The following is a 21,444-nucleotide window of genomic DNA, read 5'->3' as shown; positions in this document are numbered from 1 at the left end:
TGTAGCCGAGGAGCAGCCACCTCCCGGCCCGCCGGGCTCTCCCGTGGCACTGCAGCGGGCAGGGGCCAGCTGGTTGAAAGGGGATGTGAAGGAAGGAGAGGCCTGGAGCTGGCTCCCAGGGCAAGGGGAGATTTGATCCCAGCCCTTGCCCGTGCGGCCCCCGGCCGCTCTGGCTGGCCCCGTGCCTCGCTTCCGGGGCGCTGAGTTCCACTGGGCACGAGGCAGGTGCCAGTGATAGGACCATCGCCCGTCCCAGCGCACGCTCGTGGCAATCCCTGATTCCATGGGATTTCCCATCCACTTCCGGCGCCCCAGGCCGAGGCTGCGTCTCCTGCGTGGCTGGGCCGCGTGGGGAGCGGGCTGGCACGCAGGGCATTGGGAGCAGAGGGCAGGTTAACGGCACATCGAGCTCCAGCGGTTCCGGGCTGGCGGCTCCCGTGGGGTGGCCTGCGCGCCGTCGGGAGTTTCACAACCGCTGGATTCCTGGCCACGGGCTTGGAAAGTGGGTGAGATCAGGCGTTAAGCGGCGAGCGTGGGAGGGGATTGCCCCTCTCCCTTCACACCCAGCCCCGGCTCTGGGTCTCTGCAGGGGCCCGGAGCAAACCAGCCTAGGCAGCAGCTGCCCCAGGGGGCTCACAGCCAGGCCAGTTCAGGGCCCCAGTGCGGCGCCAGGAGCCCGGTGCTGCCGGGGGGCGGCTCAGCAGGGGCGCTCGTCCTGGCTCCATGCCGACCCACTTCCCCTTCAGGGAGCCCGGGCTGCTGAGCTGCCCCTCGAGCGGCTGTAAATGGCCCTGCCCAGAGCTGGGGCCAAGGCCTTGTTGGGAGCTCACCATGTTCTGGCCACAGCCCAGCCCGGTAGGTCCTTGCCGCTGTGAGCGGAAGCGGGCTCCCTGGCGCCCCGCGGAGCCCTTCCCATCCCTGCTCTGCTGCTAGTGCCCTCGGGGCCAGACATGGCGCTCTCCCGCTGCCTGCCTTGGCCGGGGGGCACGGGACGGGGCCTGGCCCCTGCCTGTTCGGGGACCCACCCGCTGGCCTGTCCTGCAGGCTCCGATGACGGCACGGTGCGGTTCTGGGAGGTGAGCAGCGCCCGCTGCATGAAAACCCTCCCGGTGGAGGGCGTGGTGAAGAGCGTCGCCTGGAACCCCAACCCCGCCGTCTGCCTGGTGGCCGTGGCTGTGTGAGTGACCCTCCGCCCCATCTTCTCTCTGTGACCCCCCCAGCCCTGTGACCTCCCCATCCCATCTCATCGCCGTGTGACCCCCCCCAGCCCTGTGACCTCCCCATCCCATCTTATCACTGTGTGACCCCCCCGCTGCGACCCCCAGCCCTGTGACCCTCCCGTCCCATCTCAGTTTGACACCCCCCAGCCCTGTGACCCCCTCCCCCATCTTATCTCCATGTGACCCCCCCCGCTGCGACCCCCAGCCCCTCCCCAGCCCTGTGACCCCCCCAGCCCATCTCATCTTGGGGTGGGGGGTCACACGATCTCCTCTCTGTGTGACACCCCCCAGCCCCTCCCCAGCCCTGTGACCCCCCACATCCCATCTCATCTCTGTGTGACCCGCCTCAGCCCGATGACCCCCCCCCCACTCCAAGCCCCCTCTCATCTCCAGGTCACTGGCCACCCTCAGCCCACATCTCCTCTCTGTGTGCCCTCCCGAGGCATCACTTGCCCCCTTCCCCTGCTCTCTGCCAGTGCTGGCCCCCAGCGTGCAGCTGGATTTCAGAGCTCTTGGGGCAGAGGTGGGACACTGGCAGGCCCCCTGGGGCCCAGCACTGGTTCCCCTTCCCATAGGCCTTGGCCGAGGCTGTCGTGAGCACGCAGGGCAAGGAGGCAGGGCGAGGCCCTGTCCCCGGCTCTGACCCGCAGTGCCCCGCGCAGGGAGCAGTCTGTCCTGCTGGTGAACCCCTGCCTCGGGGACAAGCTGCTGTACGCGGCCACGGACCAACTGATCGAGGGCTACGTGCCGCCGGAGGAGGAGCGGCTGCAGCCCGTCACCTGGGCCGTGGCGGCCGGCGCGGAGCACGGCAGAGGTGTCCGTCTGATCATCCAGCACGGGAAGGTACGGGGGGGGCTGGGGCGCGGGGGGCCTGGAGCGGGGTGGGGAACTCTTCCCAGCGCTTCGTGGGAGGGTGAGTGTTGTCCCCACATGCTGGGCCCATGTCACCTCGCCTGGCCTGCTCGGGTTCTGCCAGCGGCCACGTTCCCAGGGGGTCCGAGCGCCCCAGGGACTGAGCCAGGTTCCCGGGGAGTCTGAGCACCCGTGTCCGGAGCATCCCAGGGACTGAGCCAGGTTCCCGGGGGGTCCGAGCGCCCTAGAGACTGAGCCAGGTTCCCGGGGGGTCCAAGCGCCCGTGCCCGGAGCGCCCCAGGGACTGAGCCAGGTTCCCGGGGGTTCCGAGCGCCCCAGGGATTGAGCCACGTTCCCGGGGGCTCCGAGCGCCCCAGGGACTGAGCCAGGTTCCCGGGGGTTCCGAGCGCCCCAGGGACTGAGCCAGGTTCCCGGGGGGTCCGAGCGCCCCAGGGATTGAGCCACATTTCCGGGGGCTCCGAGCGCCCCAGGGACTGAGCCACGTTCCCGGGGGGTCCGAGCGCCCCAGGGACTGAGCCACGTTCCCGGGGGGTCCGAGCGCCCCAGGGACTGAGCCACGTTCCCAGGGGGGTCCGAGCGCCCCAGGGACTGAGCCACGTTCCCAGGGGGGTCCGAGCGCCCCAGGGACTGAGCCAGGTTCCCAGGGGGGTCCGAGCGCCCCAGGGACTGAGCCACGTTCCCGGGGGGTCCGAGCGCCCCAGGGACTGAGCCACGTTCCCGGGGGGTCCGAGCGCCCCAGGGACTGAGCCACGTTCCCGGGGGGGTCCGAGCGCCCCAGGGACTGAGCCATGTTCCCGGGGGGTCCGAGCGCCCGTGCCCAGAGCGCTCCAAGCCAGGTTCCCGGGGGGTCCGAGCGCCCCAGGGACTGAGCCAGGTTCCCGGGGGGGTCCGAGCGCCCCAGGGACTGAGCCAGGTTCCCGGGGGGTCCGAGCGCCTGTGCCCGGAGCGCCCCAGGGACTGAGCCATGCAAACAGCCCTGGCCCCGCCGCTGCCGTGGGGGCCCTGTCTCCCAGCCCGGCTGCGCGGCTCCCCGTGGCCCCAGGCCGCAGCTGACATCTGGCCGTGCCGCTCCGCAGCCCGTGAAGCAGGTGACCTGGCACCCCCGAGGCGACTACCTGGCCAGCGTCCTGGCTGCCGACGGCCACACGCAGGTGCTGATCCACCAGGCCAGCAAGCGCTGGAGCCAGAGCCCCTTCCGCCGGAGCAAGGGGCAGGTGCAGTGCGTCCTCTTCCACCCGCTGCGGCCCTTCTTCTTCGTGGCCACCCAGCGCTGCGTCCGCCTCTACAACCTGCTCAAGCAGGAGCTCGCCAAGAAGCTGCTGACCAACTGCAAGTGGGTGTCCAGCATGGCCGTCCACCCCGCAGGTACGTGGGGCCCCCGGCAGCTGCCCTGGGCGCTGCCCCGCCGTCCCTTGGCGGGGGGCGTCCTGGGGATGGGGCCCAGCCACCAGGCCGACGCGCGCTCCTTTGCCCAGCCCCGGCCAGGCTGCGGAGGGAGGTGGGGGAGCTCCTGTAGGACGGGGGGTGGCAGGAGGATCCTGTCCCCTCAGCCACGTGGGCACAGTCGGGGTGGGGGGGGCACATTGCCGCAGGGGGTGGGCTGGTGTCAGAAGGGCACGATGCTGCTGCGGGGGGGGCCTGGTGGTGGGGCGAGGGGTGCAATGTTGGGGGGGTTCCCGGTGTTGGGTGGGGGCGAGTTGCTGCCGCAGGGGGACATTGTCGGGGGGGGTCTGACCTCTGCAGCCGGGGACCCCGGTGCGTGCGACACCCCTGCAGGGGCCGTGGCTGCTGGCAGTGCCCAGCTCACTCCCCTTCCCTCGGGCAGGAGACAACCTGATCTGTGGGAGCTACGACAGCAAGCTGGCCTGGTTCGACCTGGACCTGTCCACCAAGCCCTACCGCGTGCTGAGGTGAGCGTGCCGCGGCTGGGCCCGAGCTCACCTGCCCGGCTGCCCCCCCCGCCCGCATTCCCCCCAGCCTCACCTCTCCACCCGGCCTCCAGCTGCATTCCCCCCAGCCTCCCCGCCTGCCCCGCATTCCCCCCAGCCTCCCCTCTCCACCTACCCACAGCCACCCCCTCCCGCCTGCCCCGCACGCCCACATTCCCCCCAACCTCCCCTCTCCGCCTTCCCCACAGCCCAGTGCAGCTGGGCTCAAGCTCACCTGCCCCGCCACCCCTCCCTCCACTCCCTGGCCCAGTGCAGCCTCTTGGTCCTGCCCCCGGGCTCCTGCGCCCAGGCTGCTCCCTGCCCTTCGGGGGCTGGCACCCTGCCCAGGCTCCAGGGAAGGCCCAGCTCTGCCGTCACCCCCTCTGGCGTGGGGGCGTTCTGGGGGTCTCCCCAGAGCACTGTAGGGACGAGGCGTCTCTCCCTGCTGCGTGCCCCCCCACCAATTGCCATCTCACTGCTCACCTGGCCCAGCACCGGATTCCCTCAGCTGGATCAGCTGCTCCTTGCCCCCTTTGGGGAGCCCCAAGGCAGTTCTCACCCCCCTGGCTGCCCCAACCCACGAGCAGGATTGTCAGACCCCATCTCCCCCTCACGCCCAGGCTGGCGTCGCTCTGTCCCAGGTGGCTCAGCGGCTGGTTGCTGCAGGGCCCCTAGGCACTGCCCAGCCACGCAGGGGCCCGTCGCAGGGTGCTGAGGGGGACCCCGCGGGTCCTGGCACTGACCGGCGCTTGCGGGGGTCTCTTGCAGACACCACAAGAAGGCGCTGAGAAGCGTGGCCTTCCACAGGCACTACCCACTCTTCGCCTCGGGCTCGGACGACGGGAGCGTCATCGTCTGCCACGGCATGGTCTACAAGTATGCGCGGGCCCGGGGGGGAGGAAGGGCTTGGCGCCACGGTGCGACCAGACGTGGGGAGGGGGAGACAGGGGGCAGCCCCCAGTGCCAGAGGGCGAGGGCAGTCAAGCAGCCAGCATTGCCACCCATGGGCACGGACCCTGGGCATCTCTGGGCCCTCTGTGGGCTGGAGCAACCCACGTCCCTGGGCAGGGTGTGTGGGGTGGGCAGCCAAGTGCCCGAGCGCGTCTCGGGGTCACAGCCCCCCCTTACCCCGTCCCCTTTGTCCTAGTGACCTGCTGCAGAACCCGCTGATCGTGCCCGTGAAGGTGCTGAAGGGCCACGCGCCGGCCCGGGACCTGGGCGTGCTGGACGTCCTCTTCCATCCCACCCAGCCCTGGCTCTTCTCCTCGGGCGCCGACGCCTCCATCCGCCTCTTTGCGTAACCCCAGCGCGGCCACCGGCCCTGCATGGCACCGGGGCTTCGCCAGGCCAGCCTGGGGACTGCGAGCGGCACCGCGGGCTTCTCTTCACCCGTCCCTGCCCTGCCCTGCCCAGGAGGGGCAGGGACGGAGCCCAAGCCGGGGCTGGAGCAGGCTGCCTGCCTTGGGAGCCATGCCCTGGGCTCCACACCGGGACGCACGGGGTCTCTCATTAAACTCCTCTGGACACAAACGGGCTGCGGTACTGTCCTGTGTGGGCTGGGGCCTGGGCAAGGGCCCACCTCCCCTGGGGGCCAGCTCCAGACACAGGTGGTCCTTGCAGAACCTCCCTCCTGCCCTGGGGGGTCCTCCAGCAGGGCCCCTTAGTGCTGCCAGCCCTCACCCCAGCGCTGGCAGACAGGGAGCTGGGCTGAGGTCACATCAGCTCCCCGACACAGCTCCGCAGATCCACTGCCAAGGGCAGCTAACCGCCAGGCCGGCTGCCCTGGCCCTAGCAGTAACCCCGCCGGGAGCTTTCTGCAAGCCACCCTCGCTGCCTGGGGGGCAGGGCTCGGTGCTGACAGCCCGGCGGCAGGAGGGTTTAAAAGCCCCAGAGCTGTGACCTGGGTGGCAAAGCTGCCTGCGGCCCAGTGGATTTCTCTGCAGCCCTGGGCTCCCCAGCAGCCCTGCTCCTGTCCTACATCCCCCCCACTCTGCCAGTGCCCCCTCCCCTACCCTGCTGGGCCAAGGCCAGCCCCCCTGCTCCCCAGCCCTGGGCTCCACTCCCCTGCAGGTCCCACATTCCCATCCTCCCCCACCCTGCTCTGCCAGGGCCCTGATCCCCCAGCCCTGGCTCCCTGCACACACACGCTTGTACCATAGGGCAGAGCAGCTGCCCCCCAGTAACTCAGCTGAAGGCTGGAGCAGGATCCCTGCCCTGAGCCCCCGGCCCGCACTCAGCGGCCGTAGCCCAAGCAGCGCTGGGCCAGAGGCACCGGTGCCTTCACTGTGCTCTGTGGGCCGTGCCCTGGGCCTCGCTTCGCGGTTCAGCTGGCCGGGGGAGAGCCGGTGAGCACCCAGGAGCCTGGGTCGGCCCAGCCCCCGGGCAGTGCAGTGCCCCACTCGGGCTCTGGGGAGCCCCCCTGCTGGAGCCAGGCTGGGGGAGGCAGCATCCTGCCCAGGTCAGGCTTGTTCCCTCACCATCCCTTGCTGCACGGGCAGGGCCTTGGGCCGGGGCAGTGAGCTCAGAGCCCCCCTGCCCTTTGCAGTTATTGAAATGACAAGGGGCCAGGCGGGGGCTTGTGCTGCCCCCCCCCCCCCCCAGCTTAGCTGCCAGCCCAGGCCACCTGGTGAGGTGGGTCTGGCAGGGCCCAGGGTGGCCCCAGGAACCACTTCTTGCTCCCAGCCCAAGGTACCGAAACCCCCCAGCGGTAGTCACGAGGCAGCCGGGCAAACCCAGCCCCCCTGGCCGGGTGGAACCGGGGGGCCAGCAGGGCAGCTTTTCACAGTGGTCAGAGGCCCGAGCCGGGGGGGAATTGATACCTGAGCCTGCTGCACAAACTGGGCCTCAGGCCACCCTTCCCCACCAGTGCTGGGCTGCAGCTTGGTGGGGGTGGGGGTGGGGGGGGGGCATTGCCTTACTTGCCCCTGCCTGGGCCAGTCCCTTCCTATGGGCTCCAGCTCCAGAGCAGAGGGAAATGTTCAATGGCTGAGAGGCCCCAGGTTTCTGCCCCTCTGGCCAGGAGATGGGGGGGGGGGCCCCCCAGCACAAACCCAGTCCAGGTACTTCCCTCTGCCCCCCCCCCCCCACTCCCTCCGTGTTTTTCCAGCCTCAGCTATCCTCTGGCACCCATCCTGGCCAGGGCCCTGCCTCCCCTTCCATGCACCCCAGGACCTTGCCTCCCTCGAAAGCACCTGCCTGGACCGAGGCCCTCAGCTCTCTCTCCCGCACTCCTATGCTGGCAGGTACCCGTACCTGGTGCCAGTGGGCACTAGCCCCCCGCAGCAGCCTTGTCCCCACGGCTGCAGGAACAGCCTGAGCTGGGGACACTGACCAGCCGAGCCTGAGCCCTGCGAGGTCGGCACAGGGCAGGCAGCCGTACTCACCCCCCCTGCACACTGCAGCTCGGGAGGCAGGACTGCTTTACCATCACCACCCCCCCCACACACACACACCCCTCCAGGCTGTGGGCCTTGCTGCAGGCCGGCCTCTGAACCCAGCTCCAATGCACCCATAGCCGCAGGGCCAGGGCTTGGCCTCAATGCTGGGCACTGCTAGGAGCAGGAGCAGGGCCCCCTGGGCCTGCCTGGGGGAGCATCAGGAAATGCCGCCCAACCCCCAGAGCCAGACGAAAGCAATAAAGCGCCCGACCCTCGGGCAAGAACTTTAACAAGTGGAAAAAGACGGAGTCTTCCCGGCTGGCCAGGGAAAGGGCCGGCCCCCAGGCTAGGGCCCACGTGAAGCCATCTGAGGAATCCGGTTTGGCTGCCGAGCGGCTGACGGGGAGGAGGCGGAACAGGTAGTGGCAGCTGCCGGGATGGAAAAAGCAGGTCAGGCAGTGGCAGGAACACGGGCAAGTGTGCAAAGGCCCCAGCCAGCCTGCTCGCGCCGGCTCCTCTCCACAGCAGGGCTCTGCCCAGCTCACACGCCAGCCTTGCCTCACACCCTGCCAGGAAAGCCGGCTCTGGCTGCTCCAACGTCTGGCTCCGGAGCTGCTGCCATTCACTGCATTGGGCTGTTCACTCTGAAGCCTACTGGCAATGCAGGATGGTTAATTCTGTCATTCAGGGGGCCCAGCACAACTGGGCAGAGCTGTAGGCCCTGCCCCAGAAATCATCCAGCCCTTCTTCAGGCCAGACCCAGCCTGGGAAATGCCAGCAGAGCGGTGATGGGGGCTGAGGCCCGTTTCCCATAAGGGGTGCGGGTGGGGGGGCAGTGAGACTCACCCAGAGATTGGGTCTCACAGCACGCAGTTTATAGCCAGGCCATAACAGCAGGCCCTCTGCTACCCGGCCAGGGGCCCAGCTCAGCTCCACCGGCCATGCATGGGCCAGCTTGGCCTAGCACCAGACCAGCAGCCAGGCCCTGTCTGCCACTGCCTGGCCACAGCTTGCTGGGGAGAGGTCGCCATGCCCAGCCCCTCACCCAGCATGGTGGGCACAGGGCACCATGCCAGGCCACAGCCCACCTGCAGGGACCAACACCGGCAACAGCCTTTTTCCTATATGAGAGAGAAGCTGGAAGGGTCCCAGCTCTGTGGCCTCAGGTGAGTCATGATCGTAAGGATCTTGGCCTCAACAATGTCCGGTGGCCATGAGGTCCACAGTCGAATTACCCATGGCATGAACAAGTATTTCCTCAGCGTGGTTTCAAATCCTCCATTTCATCAGACGTCCCTCTTCTGTGTCAAGAGACAGCCTAGGTCAGAGATGGGCAAACGGCAGGCCACATCCAGCCCATGGGACCGTCCTGCCCGGCTCCTGGCCTGGGAGACTAGTCCCCCGCTGTCCCCGCAGCCTCACCTCGCTGTTGGCACAATGCTCTGGGCGGCAGACCCCAGCCTGGCCCAGGGCTCTGTGCTGCGTGGCTGCCTGTCCTGGTGCTCCAGGCAGCGCAGTAACAGGTGGGGTTGGATAGAGGGCAGGGGAGTTCAGGGGTGTGGATAGGGGTCAGGGCAGGGAACGGGGGTTGGATGGAATGGTGGGGCGCAGTTAGGGGTCTGGGGGCAGTCAGTGGACCAAGAGCAGTGGGGGTGGATGGGGCAGGGGTACCCAGGGGGCTGTCAGGGAACGGAGGAGGTTGGATGGGGGAAGGAGTCCCAGGGGGGCTGTCAGGGGGTGAGAAGCGGGAGGGAGGGTGTCATAAATATAAAGGGACGGGTAACCACCTTCTGTAGTGATGATCAAGGTGGGCCATTTCCAGCAGTTGACAAGAACGTCTGAGGAACAGGGGGTGGGGGGGAATAAACATGGGGAAATAGTTTTACTTTGTGTAATGACCCATCCACTCCCAGTCTCTATTCAAGTCTCAGTTAATTGTATCCAGTTTGCAAATTAATTCCAATTCAGCAGTCTCCTGTTGGAGTCTGTTTTTCAAGTTCTTTTGTTGAAGAATTGCCACTTTTAGGTCTGTAATCGCGTGACCAGAGAGATTGACGTGTTCTCCGACTGGTTTCCCCCCACCCCCACCCTCGCTCTCCTGCTGGGAATAGCTCACCTTACCCCATCACGCTGGTTACAGTGTGTACGGTAACACCCATTGTTTCATGGTCTGTGTGTATATAAATCTCCTCACTGTATTTTCCACTGAATGCATCCGATGAAGTGAGCTGTAGCTCACGAAAGCTCATGCTCAAATAAATGGGTTAGTCTCTAAGGTGCCTCAAGTCCTCCTGTTCTTTTTGCGAATACAGACTAACACGGCTGTTACTCTGAAACCTTTCAAATCTGGGGGGGGGAGGCTTTTGTTTGTGCTGTTTGTTCAAATGGTTGTTCTCTCTTGGGCCCAAGAGAGGCCAGACAGGAATCCATCTTCCCCAACCCATCCTAATCCAAGTCTCCAATATTGAAACCAGTAGAGGTAAGTCAGGCAAGGCGGGTTAGTTTATCTTTTGTTTTATGGGAATTTTCCCTGCGTTAAGGTGGTTTATTCCCCTTTTCTGTAACTTTGTTTTGCCCAGAGGGGGATCCTCTGTGTTTTGAATTGGATTACCCTGTAAAGTATTTTCCATCCTGATTTTACAGAGGTGATTCTTTTACCTTTTCTTTCATTAAAATTCTCCTTTTAAGAACCTGATTGATTTTTCATTGTTCTTAAGATCCAAGGGTTTGGGTCTGTGTTCACCTGTACCAGTTGGTGAGGATTATCATCAAGCCTTCCCCAGGAAAGGGGATGTAGGGCTTGGGGGGATATTTTGGGGGAAGACGTCTCCAAGTGGGCTCTTTCCCTGTTCTTTGTTTAACACGCTTGGTGGTGGCAGCATAGGGTTCAAGGACAAGGCAAAGCTTGGTAAGAATCAGCTTGGGGGGGTCTTTCATGCAGGTCCCCACATCTGCACCCTAGAGTTCAGAGTGGGGAAGGAACCCTGCCAGGGGTGGGGCTACGCCCAGCTATCTGGGGACGCACAGCCTCCCCTACCCGGCCCTCCATACAATTTCTGAAACCCAGTGTGGCCCTCAGGCCAAAGTTTGCCCGCCCTGGGCCTAGGTGCTCAGAGCAGCAGCCCCGAGGGCCAGCCCAGCCCTTTCACAAGCTTTCCCCAGGCCTTTGATCTATCTCATCACCCCTCTCCGAAGCTGTGACCAGCCCTGCACAGGGGCCCAGATCTGGCCACACCAGGCATCCAAGTCTTGTGTTACTGACTGAAGAGGGCTCCCTGGGCTGTCGCCTCAAGACCCAGGGCCCTGGGTGATCACAGGGCTGGAAAGGGCCTTGAGACATCGTCTAGTCCAGGCCCTGCACTCATGGCAGGATTAAGTCTTATCTAGCCCATCCCGGACCAGTGTTTGTCCAACCTGCTCTTAAAACATCTCCAAGGACAGAGATTCCACAACCTCCCTGGGCAATTTATTCCAGTACTTAACCACCCTGACAGTTAGGAAGTTTTTCCTAATGTCCAACCTAAACCCTCCCTTGCTGCAATTTAAGCCCATTGCTTCTTGTCCTAGCCTCACAGGTTAAGAACAATAATTTTTCTGCCTCCTCTTTGTAACTAAACAAACCCCATGTTTTCAATTTTCCCTCAGAGCTCATGTTTTCTAGCCCTTTCATCATTTTTGTTGCTCTTCTCTGCACTTTCTCCAATTTGTCCCCATCTTTCCTGAAATGGGTGCCTAGAACTGGACACAATGCTCCCGTTGAGGATCTATCAAAGCAGAGCAGAAGAATCACTTGCTTACAACACTCCTGCTAATAGAGCCCAGAGTGATGTTTGCTTTTTTTTTGCTACAGGGTTGACTCTGATTTAGCTTCTGGTCCACTATGACCCCAAATCCCTTTCCGCAGTGCTCCTTCCTAGGCAGTCGTTTCCCATTTTGTATGTGTGCAACTGATTGCTCCTTCCTAAGTGGAGCACTTTGCATTTATCCTTATTGAATTTCATCCTGTTTACTTCAGACCATTTCTCCAGTCTGTCAGATCATTTTGAATTTTAATCCTGTCCTCCAAAGCACTTGCAGCCCCTCCCAGCTTGGCAGCGCCCGCAGACTGCACAACTGCACTCTGTGCCATAAGCTAAATCACTGATGAAGTTGTTGAACAGAACCGATCCCTGCGGGACCCCACTCGTTAGGCCCTTCCACCATGACTGAACCACTGATCTCTCCTCTCGGGGAAGGATTTTCCAACCCGTTTTGCACCCACCTTGTAGCTCCGTCTAGGTTGCGTTTCCCTAGTTTGTTTAGGAGAAGGTCGTGCGAGACCGTATCAAGCGCCTCACTAAAGTCAAGATTACCACGTCTACCACTTCCCCCCCTCCACAAGGCTGGCTGGAGCCCCGCTCCCGCTATGCCAGGCTTGGGCGAGGAGGTGGCAGGATCCATGCTGGGACAGCCGCGTTCTCACCCACCCCAGCTCTGCCCTGGCCCCCGGCGCTGAAGCAGGTGCAGGTGTTTGTGCAACCGAGGGCCTGGGGCACCTGCCTTTCAGGCGCTAGCCTGCAGCCCCTTTCTCCACCCAGGGAGTCATTTGAAGGGGGCAAATCGCTGCCAAGAGGGCCCCCCGGCGATCTCTAAGGCCAGCACTCCCCCCCAGAGCAGCCAGTCACTGCAGGCCAGGCTCCAAGGCCCCCGACCCCCGACCTGCCCTTAGCAGCACCCAGCCGAGCCAGGGCAGGCTCCACCTGGCAATGAGACTCCAGCACCAGCCCCTCTACAAGAAGGAAACAGCTTTATTAAAAAATAAGTCCAGTCTGGTTTCTATACAGGTTCCACATGGAGGGGACAGCTTGACTCAGCCAGCAGAGAATCTGGAGCGCACCGCTGCCATCAGGGACTCTGCTGTGCTGGGGGGGCCAGGGGAAAGTACCAGGCAGTGCCAAGGACCCCGGGGACAGCTCACTGGCCTCACTCGTGGAACAATAGTGGAAGGAAGGTGCACGTGCAGCGATGGCCAAGGTTTCTCACCATCCTAGGACATCGGGTGGGGGTGGAGGGGAAGGTCCTCAGAGGCCATCCAGGGCCCTGCAGGGATCCCCATCAGGGCAGGGTGCCCCATCCAACCTCCAGACCCCACACAGGGCACTGGCCCCAGGCTGTGCAGTGCCCAGGCTAATGCTAACCAGAGTCAGATTGTAACAATCACACGTCCCAGTGACTGGATGGGAGCGATCTGTGCGAGACGACCAGCCCTGAAACATGCAGTGACAAGGGGCCTCAGCAGGGCTGGTACCTGCCCCTCTCGTGCCAGGGCAGTGACCCAGGAAAGCCAGAGGGGCTGCACTCATTGGGACGGACCCTGTGCACACCCCAGAACAGTTCCATGTCCTATGGCCCAGTTTATTCGCTCGGGGATGCCTGTGAGGCGTGCAGATCGCGGGAAAGGCTGGTGGAGAGCTGGGACCGGGACGCTTGAGCCAGCAGCCAGAGCAGAGGGAAGGGCGGAGTCCTGGCCCAGTGGGGCGGGTGCCCCAGGCTGCAGTAGAGAGCATCCACACAAGGCCCCTGCTCCAGGCAGTGGGCATGGGAGTGAGCATAGCACGGGCTGCTCTGCAGCAGGGCCGGCTGAGCAGAGCCCAAGGCACCGGTTCCGGGCCCTGGAAGCCGTGGCATCTCCGGGGCAAGGAGCATCCATCCAGCTGACCGCCGTCACGGAGCCCGGGCGCCCGCAGGTCCCATCTGCCGCTCACACAACCCGGACCAGGCGGCCCAGAGCCTCAGCCACCTTCATGCGGACGACAGGAGCCGGGTCCTTCAGCAGCACGTTGAGAGCTGGAACGAGAGCACATGACTCGGGCAGCCCTGACTGAACACGCAGCCGCGAGCCCGGGGACCGGCGCCCACGGAACCAGTCTCATTCCAACAGCCCTGGAGCTGCTACAGTCCTGCCCCAGCGAGGGCAGGCCAAGCCGTGCCCCACTCTGCAGCAGGGCCAGCCCCTCCCTGCACTGGAGGTCAGCTCCCCCTCCCATCAGATAGGAGATTGGGGCACTGCCCCAGGCCCGGGCTCTAGCCCCGGGCTCCAGCCCTGGTCCGCACAGCCAGGCATTGAGCCTGACCAGCCAGGGGCAGCGCCTCCCAACCTCCACCTCTGCTCCCCAAACCAGGGCCCCAGGCACAATCAAGGCTTGCCCCCCCCCTCCACCCCACAGGGCAGTGCTCCTCCCCAGCAGGAGCTGCCTCAGCCCTGCATGGAGAGGAGCTGCCATGGCCCTGGCAAAGCCCCCTCTGGAACACAACATCCATTACCCAAAACGAGCAGGGGGGGCCAATGGGGCAGCAGGACCAGCCTTGGCACCGGCTTCTCCTAGAGCCTCCACACAGGCCACCCCAACCCCTGCAGCCTGTGACAGGGAGCCAGGCAGGGCAATAGGAACCCCCCACCCCCCCATGCACTGATCTGGCTGGCCCCATCATGGGGGACTGACCCCTAGCGCTCACCCGTGTTTACCCTCGGCCCCAGGAGGTAGGGCAGGGCTCACCACCTTAGAGGGGGAAATGAAGCACAGAGGCTGCGTGACTGGCCCCGGGTCACATAGGGCAGCTGCAGCAAAGCCCGGCTCGCCAGCGGAGAAGCGGGAGCCCCACGGGAAGCTGTGTGCCCAGCCCCTGCACTCTGCCCGTTCCCCAGGACCCACCCTGAGCTTGGCAGGGCAGGGGGTGCTCTGGGTATACAGCAGCAGCAGCCCAGCTGTGCTAAGGGACACCCACAAGCAGCCTGGCAGGGGCTTGGAGATGCCAGGGGGGGCGCTGGTTACTTCATGCCCCGCCCCAGCACTAAGGGGGGTGGTTGGGCCCCGGAGGAGAATCCTGCGAAGACAAGGAAGCAAGGCAGCAAAGCCCTTTCGCTGCAGCCTCCACGCTGGGCTGGGGGTCGGATTCCAGGCTGGTCCCCGGCCGCTGAGCAGACCCTCAGCTCCACGTGCTCCCGGGGGGGGGCGGGCAGATCAGGAACCCAGGGCAGGACAGTGGCCTGGTTCCCCCAGACAGCAGCAGGAACCGTTGGGCTGCACAGACTGTGCTGCGGCACTCGCCTGAAGTTGGGAGCGGGTCTTTGGCCTTCTGCTCGCCAGCGTCGCCCCGCCGGACTCTCCCCTGCTAGCGCCGATGGGCCCCCGAGCTGGGCCGCACTCAGCCTGCCAGACTACTGGGTGCCCATGGACAGGGCAGGGGGCGACGTGACCCCGCCGGTGTTCACAGCGCCTCGCCTAGGCCCAGCCAGGTAGGGTTTCCTTGCAGGGAAGTTATAATATTTTCCAGTAGCTTGTTTACAAAGCTGGGCGCCCCCCATCCCTCCAGCTCCCCTCTGCCATGAGCCTGGATGAGGTCCCTGATTTATGTGCCGACTCGCTTCCTGTTGCAGCCGTCCTGGTGATTAGCCTGGGCTAGTGCAGGGGTGCCCCCGGGGCTGGGCTGTAAATCAGAGCCCAGAGCTGTCCCCGGACCCCAGTCAGCTAATCCACTCAATACGGGAAGCTAGAGCAACCCGATCCAAGGCTGCTAACTCCAGCTATTACTCACAGACACACGTCTTCTCTTTCACTTGTTTCAAACAGACAGGCCTCTCTCTGCTGGAAGGGCTCCGGGAGCCAACGGAAAGATAGTTTTTCCTTTTTTAGTGTTTTTTAAGCTCTCTTGGAACAATCCAAGAGTTTCCATGCATTACTATACACTATGAGGTCACTAGTGACAGGGAAAAAATCCCTGAAATCCAGGAAAATTACTTAACTCGGCTCCAAAATGCCACCAGCTTCAATTGGACTTTTTATGAGTCCTTTCTAATGAGCTGTAGCTGGGCCTTTTAACGGGTAACACGTTACAAACAAACCCGGAATTTCCTTACGCGCCAACGTTGCAAATGCCACCCATGCTCTGAGCAGATGCCCGAGCTGCAGCCCGCGATGCCGCAGGCAGGAGCCGGAATTTCCGCCTCGGGCCGCTTCGCCAGCGCCGGGCCATGCTCGGCTCTGTGCTTGGAGCAGTTTCCGTGGGTCAGGCTCCTCCGGAGCCCAGCACCGGCAGCAGCCAGGGCGGGGGTTAGTCACAATGCACGCTGCCACGACCATCACAGAGCTCTCGGGCTGGGTCTCCCGGGCGAAGCAAACCCTCACTTGCTGATCCAAGCCCTGTCCCCAGCTAAGTGAAAGGGAGCCGAGCCACTGGGGGACTGAATGTCACAACCCCACTAAGTCACTAGCACAATGTGCCCTGCCCCTCACTTGCAAGAGAGAGAGGCTGCCAGGCAGTGGCCAAGCAAGCCCTGCACGGGCAGCTTGCTAGGATCCTGGCACGCACAGTCGACTCTGATGCTCAGAGTTCAAGGAAACCAGGCCTGCGAATAAAGTCCGTGAAGATGAGTGACCTTGCAGCAGGGCACACTCTGGATTGGCCCATCCACCCCTCTGTTTCCATCTCCAGAGGGGAGGCCGGGCAAACCCAGAGTCGGGCTGTGACCATGTGTGCCAGGAGCGGGGACCAGCCTGTGGGGCAGGAGCCGATGCTGCAGGGTTGGCTTGTTCTCCAACCCCCCTGGGCCGCACCGGCCAGCGCCTACACCACGCTCTTGCGTACGTTGACACAGCACATGCTCCCGGCAGGGACTTTTCAGTGACTCGTTCCCCAACTCCCGAAGACACCCACCTCTGCTGTGAAACGGGCTATAAATGTCCAAGCCAACATCGGAGACTTACGCACCAGCTCCATCGGTAACATGCCAGAGGAGGCCACAGGGTGCAGGCCCAGGAGCCTCGAGGGACTTTGTCTAAAGCTCTTTGGAATCTGCCAAAGTTACTCCCCCAGGTCTTCACCCAGGACCGTGCAGACAGTCCAGGAGAGGGACGATTGTCCTTGGCAGAAAAGGGACCATCTGCCCGGCCACATTACATTGCTCCTGGGGCAGTCGAGCACCAGACAGAGCTCCCGCCAGTCGATCTAGCGGTGATGCAAGTCTCATCCGATCAGTGATCTACAGGGTTCAGCCTGTAGCAGCCCTCTCAAGACAACAGTCCCTGCCCCCGCTCGGATTGCCTAGGCAAGTCTGTGGCTTGGGGTCACTCGTTAGCAGCTCAGTCTCATCGTTCTGCAGTATCCTCCCACCACCACAGTCTAGCCAGCCTTGGCCGCAACGTGCTGCACAGAGAGTAGGGCTCGTCTATGCCGGGATGCTGCTGCTTGGCAGCCCAGACACTGCCCAGGCCGCCGGGGGGCTCCCCCCCGGTAATCCAGTCGAGGCAGGAGCCAGGCTGATGGAACCAGTGCTGTGTACACAGGCCCTTAGGCTGGCTTGGCTGAAATCGCTTGGAGGGGTGGCGGTGGGGATTTTTCACACGTAGCCAGGTTGAGCTAGTGTCTAGTGTTGACCAGCCCCTGCTGTTTGTGAGGGTTCCCCAGACTCTGTCCTTGGTCCCCTCTAATCTCATCCACAACACGAACTCGGCTCCTGTCTCTGTGACCGTGCCCAGCTCCAGCTCTCTACGCCAGCCTCCTCCTGCCCAAACTGGTGTCTGCACCGCTCTCCGAGGTCTCCTCAGGGCCTCTCGTCACCAGCTCCAACACAACAAGGCTGAAAGCGAGCCATCTCCTCAGTCACTAGGGCCAGCCTGGCATGCAGGCCCAGACACTGGCCCCTGGATAGGTCCTTACATCCACACCGCAGCCTGCCCTGGCCAGCCGCCAGGTCACACCTCGATTGCTGCAAACCCTTCCCCCTAGCCTGGACAAACGCAGCCTTCTGCCCACGCTCACTCCCAATGCTGCTGCCAAGATCCCGCTCCTAGCCTGGTCCCCTGCCCTGGCTCCACCAGACAGGAGCTACTTGACCTCACTTCCATGGCCTTCCCCGAGCTATTCCCCCTCCCGCAGCAGCCGGTCATCTTGTTCACGGGCAAAGCGCTCACTCCCTGCCCATGGCACCAGCCTCCACTGCCACTTATGAGTCTATAAACAAACCTCTTCATGCTTCCTCGGCTGCTGCCCCTCAGCCTTGGCAGGAGCTCCCCCGCCCCACCCACCCTCCTTTAAACACTCCCTTACGGTGACACCAACAAAACCCCGAGGAGTTAAGCCCTGGGGGCTGAGACCACCGCCTGCCACGCTGACCAGCCCCATCTCCCTGCTTCTGCAGCCTCTCCAATCTGCCTGGAACTTTGAAATTTCAATCTGTGCATGTACAGCGCCTGGCGCAGCAAGCCCCTGGGCCATGCCTAGGGCTGCTAGGCACTCCAGTAATACAAACTGATTAGTTAACTAATGAGCTCCAGCCCCCACTCATTTCAAGCCAGGCCAGCCAGAAGCCAGTGATCAGTGCCTGTCTACCCAGGTCATCCCACAGCACAAGATGGGCCTGTGACAAGAGCTGCCAGCACACCAGGCTGCACAGCCCTGGCAACAACCCACAGGGAGCAGCTTGTCGCCGGCTCCCTCCCCAGCACTGGAGTCCCCTGCCTCAAGGCCTGAAGCATTGGTGAGAGCCCTCGCAGGCCCTCGTTCAGCCAGGCTCGTGTTTAACAGGACTGTGCCGTGCTAACATCTACCCCCCGGGCCCCGAACCCAGGGAGCAGAGCCCTGCAGCACCAAGAGCCCCAGGGCAGTGTTCCCAGAGTGAATGGAAGGGAAAGGGCCATGGGATACCAGCTGGGAGAAGGGAGCTGGGATCTGTTCTGCAGGGAGCATCAAGGGCCCCCTCCAGCCTGTGCAGCACCATGCCTGCTGGACCTCTCAACTGAGCACCAGGCAAGGACCGAGCACACATCTCGTGCCCTGCACCGGGTACAAGCTGGCACTGTGACGAAGTGGGAATGTTCTTAAGATTTTCTCCACATACTGCGTAGGTGCCTCAGTTTCCCTCTATGCCTTTCTTAAGTATCCAGGTGAGGGGATAACGGGGTGTGATTGTTGCAGAGCCCTAGGGGGCCAGTGTGATGGTATCTACACAGAGAATGGCCGACACCCTGTCTCCTGGCAACTGATGGCCTGGGCCCCTCCCCTGCAAAGGTGCCGACTAAAGGTGTTGGAGAACAAAGATCAGGTGGCCTCCTGGCCCGGGAAAGAGAAAGGCCAGAGGAAGGGCTGGGGAGTTTCAGTTTGGAGCTGGCTGGGGAAATGGAGGGAGGCCCAGATGGTCTGGCCTCCCTGCCCCCACAAAATGGACTGACTGAGGGGTCCTGGTCTCTGTACCTACAAGCTCTGTGTTAGAAGGTTTATTAGATGACAGGAACATGGTCTGTTTTCCTGGCTGGCTGAGAGTCACGTCTGACTGTGGAGTTGGGGGGCAGGACCCTCTGGCTTCCCCAGGACCCCGCCTGGGCAGACTTCACTGTGGGAAGCGCACGGAGGGGCAGAGGATGCTGAATGCTCCCAGGTCAGACCCAGGAAGGTGGAAGCCGTGTGAGCTTCTTGCCCTGGGAACAGTCTGCTCCCAGAGCGGAGACTTCCCCAGAGTCCTGCCTGGCTTCGTAGGGAGCAGCTCCAGAGCATGGCCCGGGGGCACCGGAACAGGCACTAGGGAACCCAAGAGGAACGTTTGCTATTGCAGGCGGGCCTGGCAAGGGAAGAGATGCCCCCCAGCAGGGGGTTTTGCTGCTGCTCAGGAGAACGACCTTGGACTCTGAAGTCAGGGGGGGCCAGTGGCCTCGACTCAAGCCAAGACCAACTGTCCCTTAGCCCAGTACCCAGCCCAGCCCTCGGGGGCACGTGCACCCTGGGGAAGCCCCTGCCAGCACAGGGGTTTATAGCCCTGTACGAAGGACAGAGCAGAGGTGCGGCGTGACCCTGACTTGGTGGCAGCAAGCAGCAAAGTGCCAGAAATGAACTGGAAGGTGAAGCTGCTCCGGCTCCAGGCCCATTAACCCCCTCCTGCCCGATGCGGTAACCTCACTGGGAACCGCTGCAAAGCCTGAGGCCCGCCAAGAACCTCACCAATGACGGGCTCCCAGCCCTGCCTTCCCGCACTGCAATCTCCCTCCCATTTCACACGCAGGCTCCTGGGGCTCTGCACCCGCAGCTTCCAGCCTCGGCACAGGCCAGTGACAGGGCTCCCACAGCACCCACCGGTGCCCAGCCCACAGCAGCACAGCGCTAAGGGACGCTCTTACTCACAGGAAAGGAGTTGGTCCAGGTCCACTTGCTTACAGTGCTCTTCATCCACGTGCAGAACGAGGAAGCCTGGAGTCAGAAGAGATGGAAAGTTACGGCGGAGTTTGCAGCACAGGGTTTTGAGGCCTTGCTTCACCTGGCCAGGTCACACCAGAATTCGGGTGTTCTGCAGAGCAGCAGCTGCAGCACGTCAGTGCAGAGGCACCAGAGCACCCTCCCCGAGCGTCGCCGGCATCCGCACAGCGCTGATCTGCGAGGGGAGAAGGCTGGGGAATGTCGCAGATTCCAAGGCCAGAAGGGACCCGAGAGATTATCCAGTCTGACCTGCCTAGCCAGAGACCCGCCCTAACATCATCCCTAAATCCAGCCTTGATCCAAGACTTGTCAGTGATGGGAACTGCACCACGACCCTTGGTAACTGGCCCACGGGCTAATCACTCACAGTTAAAAACGTATGCCTTATTTCCAGTCTGAATTGGTCCGACTTCAAATTTCCAGCCACCGGATCGTGTTAGACCTTTGTCTGCTAGACTGAGGAGCCCATTATCCAATATTTGTTCCCCGTGCAGGTATTTATAGACTGATCCAACTCACCCCTTAGATATCTCTTTGTTAAGCTCAAGAGACCAAGCTCCTCAAGTCTCTCACTCTAAGGCAGGTTTCTAACCCTGGAATCGTTCTCGTGACTCATCTCTGACCCCTCCCCAAGTTATCAACATCCTTCTTCAACTGTGAACACCAGAACTGGACCCATGATTCCAGCAGTGCTCACACCAGGGCCACAGAGATAAAATAACCTCTACTCCTACTCGAGATTCCCCCATTTATGCATCCAAGGATCCCATTAGCTCTCTGGCCACCGCATTACACTGGGAGCTGAAGTGCAGCTGATTATCCTGGGAAGCAGCGACTTTGAAAGATGCGGGGGTCCTGATGGATAGAGGCCCCAGCTAAGTTTGGTCGACAGCCTTTGTCCCTAGATGGTCCATTTACACCGAGCCACATTAAAACGCATGTTTGCACTGTATCTCTGGGTAAGCTGCGGGCAAGCAATCTTGATCAGTGACCTGCCCTCTTGATTTACCACTCCAATTTTTATATCCTCTGCAAACTTCAGGGACAATTTTTTTTATGTTTTCTTCCAGCTCATGGATTAAAAAGTAAGTAATGTTCACTAGCATAGGGCCAAGAACCCATCCCTGCGGGACCACACTAGAAACATGCCTGCTCAAGGACTCCTCGTTCCCAGCCCTATCGGCCAGTTTTTAACCCAGGTAACGTGTGCCCTGATGATTTTAAGTTGATCTAGTTTCTTCAAACTTGTGTGGTACCAAGTCAGCGCTGAACAGAAGCGTAAGATCTTTACTCCTCATGACCATGGTTAGCAGCCAGACTGGTCATCACAGCAAACAAACAGTTTGACAGGATCTAGTGTCCCCGTAAACCCAGGCTGAAAGAGAATTAAAGGACGACGACTAATGTCAATCAAGTCCTGTATCGGCCACTCCATCATCCTGCCCACAACTGATGTCAAACTGACAGGCTTCTCATTACCTGAGCCAGCCTGTGTGCCCTTTTCCAACACCAGCACAATATTAGCTTTCTTCTCGTCTTTTAGAACTTCCCTGGCGTTCCAAGACTTACTGAAAAATCAACATTAGCCATCCAGCCAGCTCTTTTAAGACTCTTGGATGCAAGTTATCCAAATCTGCAGATTTAAAAATGTCTAACTTTAGTAGCTGCTGTTACTCTGAGAGACTGGAGAGTGGACTGGAGAGAGAGAATCATCGTAGGACATGACATCTCACCGGTTTTATTCCCAAGTACAGAACAAGTGTGTATTGAACAACTCCTGCTTTGCAGGAATTCTACCACCATTTCCATCTAGTAATGGACCGA

The 21,444-nt window shown here is 62.1% G+C and overlaps 2 protein-coding genes across 9 annotated transcripts in view; one reads left to right on the top strand and one right to left on the bottom strand.

The window, feature by feature from the left end:
* BOP1 (BOP1 ribosomal biogenesis factor) overlaps positions 1–5,551 on the top strand; it is a 103,757-nt gene extending 98,206 nt beyond the window's left edge. For both annotated transcript variants that reach the window (XM_073329845.1, XM_073329846.2), the window contains exons 11-16: positions 1,045–1,177; positions 1,883–2,063; positions 3,170–3,458; positions 3,919–4,003; positions 4,790–4,897; positions 5,169–5,551. In XM_073329845.1, coding sequence (XP_073185946.1) covers positions 1,045–1,177; positions 1,883–2,063; positions 3,170–3,458; positions 3,919–4,003; positions 4,790–4,897; positions 5,169–5,322 — 950 coding nt within the window. In that variant the 3' untranslated portion in view covers positions 5,323–5,551. The remainder of the gene's footprint in view (positions 1–1,044; positions 1,178–1,882; positions 2,064–3,169; positions 3,459–3,918; positions 4,004–4,789; positions 4,898–5,168) is intronic.
* Positions 5,552–12,167: 6,616 nt separating this feature from the next.
* MROH1 (maestro heat like repeat family member 1) overlaps positions 12,168–21,444 on the bottom strand; it is a 111,611-nt gene continuing 102,334 nt past the window's right edge. For 5 of the 7 annotated variants that reach the window (XM_073329838.2, XM_073329837.2, XM_073329841.2 and 2 more), the window contains one exon: positions 19,621–19,795. In XM_073329838.2, coding sequence (XP_073185939.1) covers positions 19,638–19,795 — 158 coding nt within the window. In that variant the 3' untranslated portion in view covers positions 19,621–19,637. The other 2 variants (XM_073329839.2, XM_073329843.2) reach the window with 1 other exon arrangement.

This window comes from Lepidochelys kempii, chromosome 2, assembly GCF_965140285.1.
Source record: "Lepidochelys kempii isolate rLepKem1 chromosome 2, rLepKem1.hap1, whole genome shotgun sequence".
Lineage (NCBI taxonomy): Eukaryota > Metazoa > Chordata > Testudines > Cheloniidae > Lepidochelys > Lepidochelys kempii.
This window is presented reverse-complemented; position numbering and strand designations above follow the sequence as displayed.